The 5,704-nt window shown below is 34.0% G+C and overlaps 1 protein-coding gene across 1 annotated transcript; it reads left to right on the top strand.

Moving 5' to 3' along the window:
- The first annotated feature begins 321 nt into the window (after positions 1–321).
- On the top strand, positions 322–2,170 carry LOC144559618 (alpha/beta-Hydrolases superfamily protein). Its single transcript, XM_078308687.1, has 3 exons — positions 322–784; positions 1,276–1,698; positions 1,834–2,170. Exons 1-3 carry the CDS (start codon positions 402–404, stop codon positions 1,835–1,837), a joined length of 810 nt encoding a protein of 269 aa, XP_078164813.1. The 5' UTR covers positions 322–401; the 3' UTR covers positions 1,838–2,170.
- Positions 2,171–5,704: the final 3,534 nt, after the last annotated feature.

The following is a 5,704-nucleotide window of genomic DNA, read 5'->3' as shown; positions in this document are numbered from 1 at the left end:
TCGACTTCACACAGCGCACAGACTAGAGACTCAAAACAGCCCTGCATATGGAATGTGCTCTGCATCAAGTGGAAACTGCTATGTTAAAAATTTTACCCAACGGGAGGGATTAACTGGAGAGCACAATTTCTATATGACCTGATTTGATCCGTGAGATCTAAATGGACGAACCAGATCATCTGAGACTATAGAAAGACTTATTGAAAGGCTTCTATAAACAGTTGGAGATGATCCGAACTATCCTCCTCCTCTCCCTCCTTTTTTTTTTTTTTTTTCTTTTCTTTTGTCCTATATAAACCCACACAATTCACCCCTTTGTCTCTCCCGCAAAATCTCCAGCCTCACTGATCACAAGTTCACAACCACCCTCCAATATCTTTACTTTGATTAAAACTTAAACCATGGTTAGAGGACCAAGTGGTAGGGAACTCCTAGAGATACTCAACGTGCGAATCACCGGGTCGGGCGATCGGGTCATCGTCTTCTCTCATGGGTTTGGTACCGACCAATCCGCATGGAACCGCATCCTTCCGTATTTTCCGAACCACCGGATTGTGACCTACGATCTTGTGTGCTCCGGTAGCGTGAACCCGGACCATTTCAATTTCCGCCGGTACATCAATCTGGATGCGTATGTCGACGATTTGCTTGCGGTGCTTGATGCTTTAAGAATTGAACGGTGTTATTTTGTCGGGCATTCGGTGTCGGCCATGATTGGAATCCTGGCTGCGATCCGACGGCCCGAGTCGTTCATTAAGCTCGTGCTCATCGGTGCCTCTCCTAGGTCAAATTTTCTCTCTTTTCATTTAAATTTTGCCAAATTGAATGGATAATCACTAATATGATAATAGTTGGTTGATAAAGATAAATAAAGATTGTTATTGGTTGGTTTTGTGTTAGTGGTGGAAGCATATAATTCAATGTTTAATTGGCTGGACTTTAGATATAGTCCAACTAAATTGGGACACCTCTGGCCATGAAGATGTACACGGCACACCAAACAGAGACCTTTACTGATTGTGGAACATCTCCAGTTTGGGAGAAATGGAGGCAACATATTGTTGGATGGAAGAGATTTTATGAGACACTTGCAGTGTAGCGGTTTGTACAACAGGTTTCTGCCCTTTAGGTTTCCACTAAATGGCAGAACCATATTACACACTTTATATGATAATTTGTACTTAATTAATTAATTTATCTGAGTCTATCTTAAAGTACATTTTTTTTTTTAGATTTGAATATTTATATGTTGGTTGTATTATACTATTATTGTAGGTTTTTGAATGATAGTAACTATCATGGTGGGTTTGAGCGAGCCGAAATTGAAGCAGTGTTGGCTGCAATGGAAACAAACTACAAATCATGGGTGCAAGGATATGCACCATTGGTAGTAGGAGCTGATGTGCCAGAAGCAGTGCAGGAATTTAGTCGCACACTGTTCAATATGCGTCCTGACATCTCCTTATTTGTTTGTCGCACCGTCTTTAATAGCGATTTACGTGGTGTATTGGGTCTAGTTAGGGTTCCGTCTGTAATAGTTCAAACTAATAGCGACACGTCTGTACCATCATCAGTAGCAGCTTACTTGAAAGCTCATTTAGGTGGACGTACCACGATTGAGTTACTACCAACTGAAGGCCACCTACCCCACCTCAGCCACCCGCAAGTTCTCGGTACAGTACTTCGTCGGTCACTTCGGTAAATATCATACATTGATAAATTATTTTATATTAACTTCTAGTACACTAATAATATCTTACTATTAATATATTTATACTCAATATTTCATGAGTGTTCTTGAATCTCAAGTGTAAAAATTATTTTGTGATACAGATAGCAACAGGAGGACTATGGCATCTTGCCATTTTTAGGTGGGGCCTACTTATAAGATATGATAACTCTCATCTTTGCTAGCTGCTAAGTGTGTGACCAATAGTTTCATTTTTCTTTGGTGGGTGGTGTGGGACCCGGTTCCTGATTTTTACAAATACGGCTGATGACACGTGGATAACATTTTCAGGTTTTGTTTTGAGTTATTGTCCCACGTGGAAGTCACGTGATGTGGCCTCATGTTTCCAATTTTATTCTTTCTTCTTTTTTGTTGCCTTTTTTTTTCCTCTTGAAATAATAAGTATAATATAACAATAAAGCAAGGTGGAATTAATCTTAATTTTTGTATGCCAAATTTGATTCGCTACAAGTTATGATGATGTTGCTGTCACAAAAGATCTGATTTTGTTTAGCAGATTTTGTGATGTCATTGTGTGAATGAGTCGGAGAATGGATCAGACAATTTACATATTTTGTGGTTAAACAAATTACAAGTTGCAAGATACTGACAAATTGAATTGTAGAAACAAAATTTAAAATTTTCTACTTTGTTTACTAGAATCTCTCTAAATCATTTAATATGAAAAAGAAATCCATTCAATGTATGGAGAAGTGGGATTTGAGTGTGACTTTAATTTATTATTTCTAAAGATATTTTTATTAATATCTTTTCTTATAGTTTTGGATACTTTTGGATTGTTGCCGGTGGACAATAATATTATTTTATCAAGTGATGATTCTTTACAAAAGATAAATAAAAATAAAAAATAAATTGCTGATACATCACATATGTCACTAGTGTTTGTAGAATTCGTATTCTCTCAGGTATTGCAGAGGATTATCTTTACTTTACGGTTTGAGATCCGGGTCACTATAGGGGGCAGTATTTTTGGGCTTTGAGATTCGTACCAAGTTAAAAAGAATAGTTCAGATCTAATAATTGTAAAAGATTCTCTTATTAGGTATTGGAGAGGATGTGAATTCGTATTTGTAGGGGCCACATATCTAAATAGTGAGCTCAAATTGAGAATGCAATTAAAAAATTGACCACCTAAGTTTGAGGATAACATGTTAAAATCCTTATAATGTCAATAAATAAATATATCGTCCATACGAATCTTGATATGGATCGAACGAACGATTTACACTGAACATTGAACAGACTTTTCATTGGGGATTGAAGGTTTTCCAATGAACATCACATCAAATTCATCAAAATGTCTGGTCTAAACTGTTCATTCGCGGTGAGGAGAATTTTTTATTGATAGTAATTAATAAAAAAAAAAAGAGAAACAAAAAGAGTGTAGCTGTTTTTCAATTGGTAGTAAGATCGATATAGACAGTACCGATTTTAACTTTGGTCTGTTTTAATTAAGTTGCAAAAGAAAAAAAAAATTTTAATTAGTATAAACAGTACCGATCTTACTACCCATAAAGAAATAACTGTACCTTTTTTATTTCTCTCACTTCTTTTCTATTAATTACTAGCAATGAAAAATTCTCCGGTGAGAATCTCGGATGACTTGATTGAGCATCGGACTAATTTAAATCCGAAGTCCATTGATTGGAGTAAAAAAAAAAATTGTTGGGGGTCCCACCAATCATAAATAGTGATTCACAAAAAGTGGGATAGACGCGTAGAAACGAGGCAGTTCTTTCTTTGGTGGCAATTGGCACGAAAAGATGTGGCAGAGAGGGTATAGAGCTCTAGTGAGATAAAAAGGAAAAAAATGAAAAAAAGAAAGTCATGAAATTATGTTGGGCTTATATGAGAAGGTTCTTTTTTGATTTTGTGCTTGAGGGCTGAGGCAGAATCTTGTTGGAGATAAGAAGGTGGGTCCCTAAGGGAGGAGAATAGTAGATCCCAACCTTATCCTCTTACAGGTCCCCATATTTATAATTTATTTATATATTTAGAAATGTACTCAACAGCTTGTCAAGAATTAGAAAAACAAAAGAAAAATCAATGTCCTAGAAAAAAAAAATGAATCATTGATTCGATTCATTTAGAGTTTATACACAAATTAGACATTTTTTGTGGTTAAAAATTGAGATATGAATATAAATTTTAGGAACCGATTCAATGAGTACATTTTTAGCCCACTATAATTATATTTCCCACAGTTTATTTTAATAGGATAAAGTTTCGGATCTCATACATCCAGGGCCTGTTCAGCTGCTAGGTGGGAACGAGAATGTGCTTGGGTTCGGATCGAATTTGAATAGTCAAAACATATATTATGCGCGTGGGAAAGTGAATTTTTTTTCCCCACAGACACAGTGGCAACCGAACAGACTCTCATACTTTATTTATTTTTTTATTTCTCAATCACTCTCTCTTATCCCTCTTACTCTACCTTTTATCATTTGGCCTCCACTAATTTTATGTTATTGTATCTGAACTACCATGACCCATGTCCCATATATAAACCCCTATTTAGTACTTAAGTTTCCCCAGATGAGACTAAAATCTAGATCCGGATACACCTTTCTCTCTATTTTTTTGTTCGGTCTAAAAGGCTAATTTGATGAGCACCATAATATTAATTGCAATGGTCAAACAATCATTTGACATTCAAGAGGAAATTCGATATTATATATATTAATATAGAGTCAATTCCAAGAAATCAAACAACACATCATTTATTATCATTAATATATTTATAATTATTATTGTTGTCGTCGTTGTTGTTGTTGGTCCTGCTGTTGCTACTTCTGCTGTTTTTTTTTTTTTTACAAATTAAGTTGGGATGCAACATGTACTAATACAATTTTCATAAAAAGGAAAAAATTACAAAACATAGGATCAAGAAAAATAGACTAACCTCATTAATTACATCTAATTTAACTATAAACAATTATTTTATATAAAATAATTAATTGATATTGTTATGTTATTGTTTAATCCAGTTTATTTAATTACACGTAATAATTTCATTAAGAAGAATAATTGTATTAAATTAAATATTTTAGAAAGTAAATAAAATTTTCCATAGCTAATCTCAAGTACAACCAAACACTCAAGTACAACAAAATAAAAATACTGCCCATCTCTATCCATCTATCTAAAAAAAATAAGCAAAAAAATACATAATTGCTTGATCAATATAAATCCAACCAGCCTTGCATCAATTTCTAGTTTTATTATCCGATGGGGACGTGATTTTGGAATTTTTGTTTGTTTGTGTGCATTAACAAGTGGGATATAAATCATATAATTCTTATTCTTGTCAAATCTTTACTTTTTTGTTTGTTTCTTACTATTCTTAATTTAGGAAAAAAGAAATTCTTTGTAAGCTAAGTTTCGTTGATTTGAACACTTTGAACAATTGTAAGGAAACAAACAAACAAAAAATCATTTGACAGAATAAGTGATTGAAATATTATATGTACTTCCAAATTCTTTCTCCTAAAACTTCTCCGACTCCCTTTTTCCAACATAATAATAAAAAAGTTGAATAATTTAGTGTGCATTCATGTAGTACTTAAGTGTGTATTGACAATAATCAAGTTTGTATTTTATTGGTTTCAAGAAAAAAAGGGGGAATTTCATGTATATCCCTTGAAAATGTTGAAATTACGAGTTTGCCCCTCTAAACTTCATAATATTATATTTACCATCCAAACATACTCAGAAACAGCGAGAATAGCGCTGTTCTCGCTATTCCTACAAAAACATGGAATAGCAAACTACTCTCTCAAATGTTCAATCGCTGTTCTCGCTATTCTAAATGTTCAATACAAACAACATTCCGAATAGCTTTGAGTTAGCGCTATTCTTAAATAGTAGCTATTCTAACTATTCTTAATCTACTATTCTCAACAGTAGCTATTCTAGCTATTTTCTAGTGCATCCAAACGTACCTAAATTAAA

Source organism: Carex rostrata, chromosome 1 (assembly GCF_964058835.1).
Source record: "Carex rostrata chromosome 1, lpCarRost1.2, whole genome shotgun sequence".
NCBI lineage: Eukaryota > Viridiplantae > Streptophyta > Magnoliopsida > Poales > Cyperaceae > Carex > Carex rostrata.
This window is presented reverse-complemented; position numbering and strand designations above follow the sequence as displayed.

Coding starts and splice junctions, on each gene's coding strand:
- LOC144559618 (XM_078308687.1), top strand. CDS start 402: ATGGTTAGAGGACCAAGTGGTAGGGAACTCCTAGAGATACTCAACGTG. Junction 785..1,275: donor CTCATCGGTGCCTCTCCTAG/GTCAAATTTTCT, acceptor CTATTATTGTAG/GTTTTTGAATGATAGTAACT.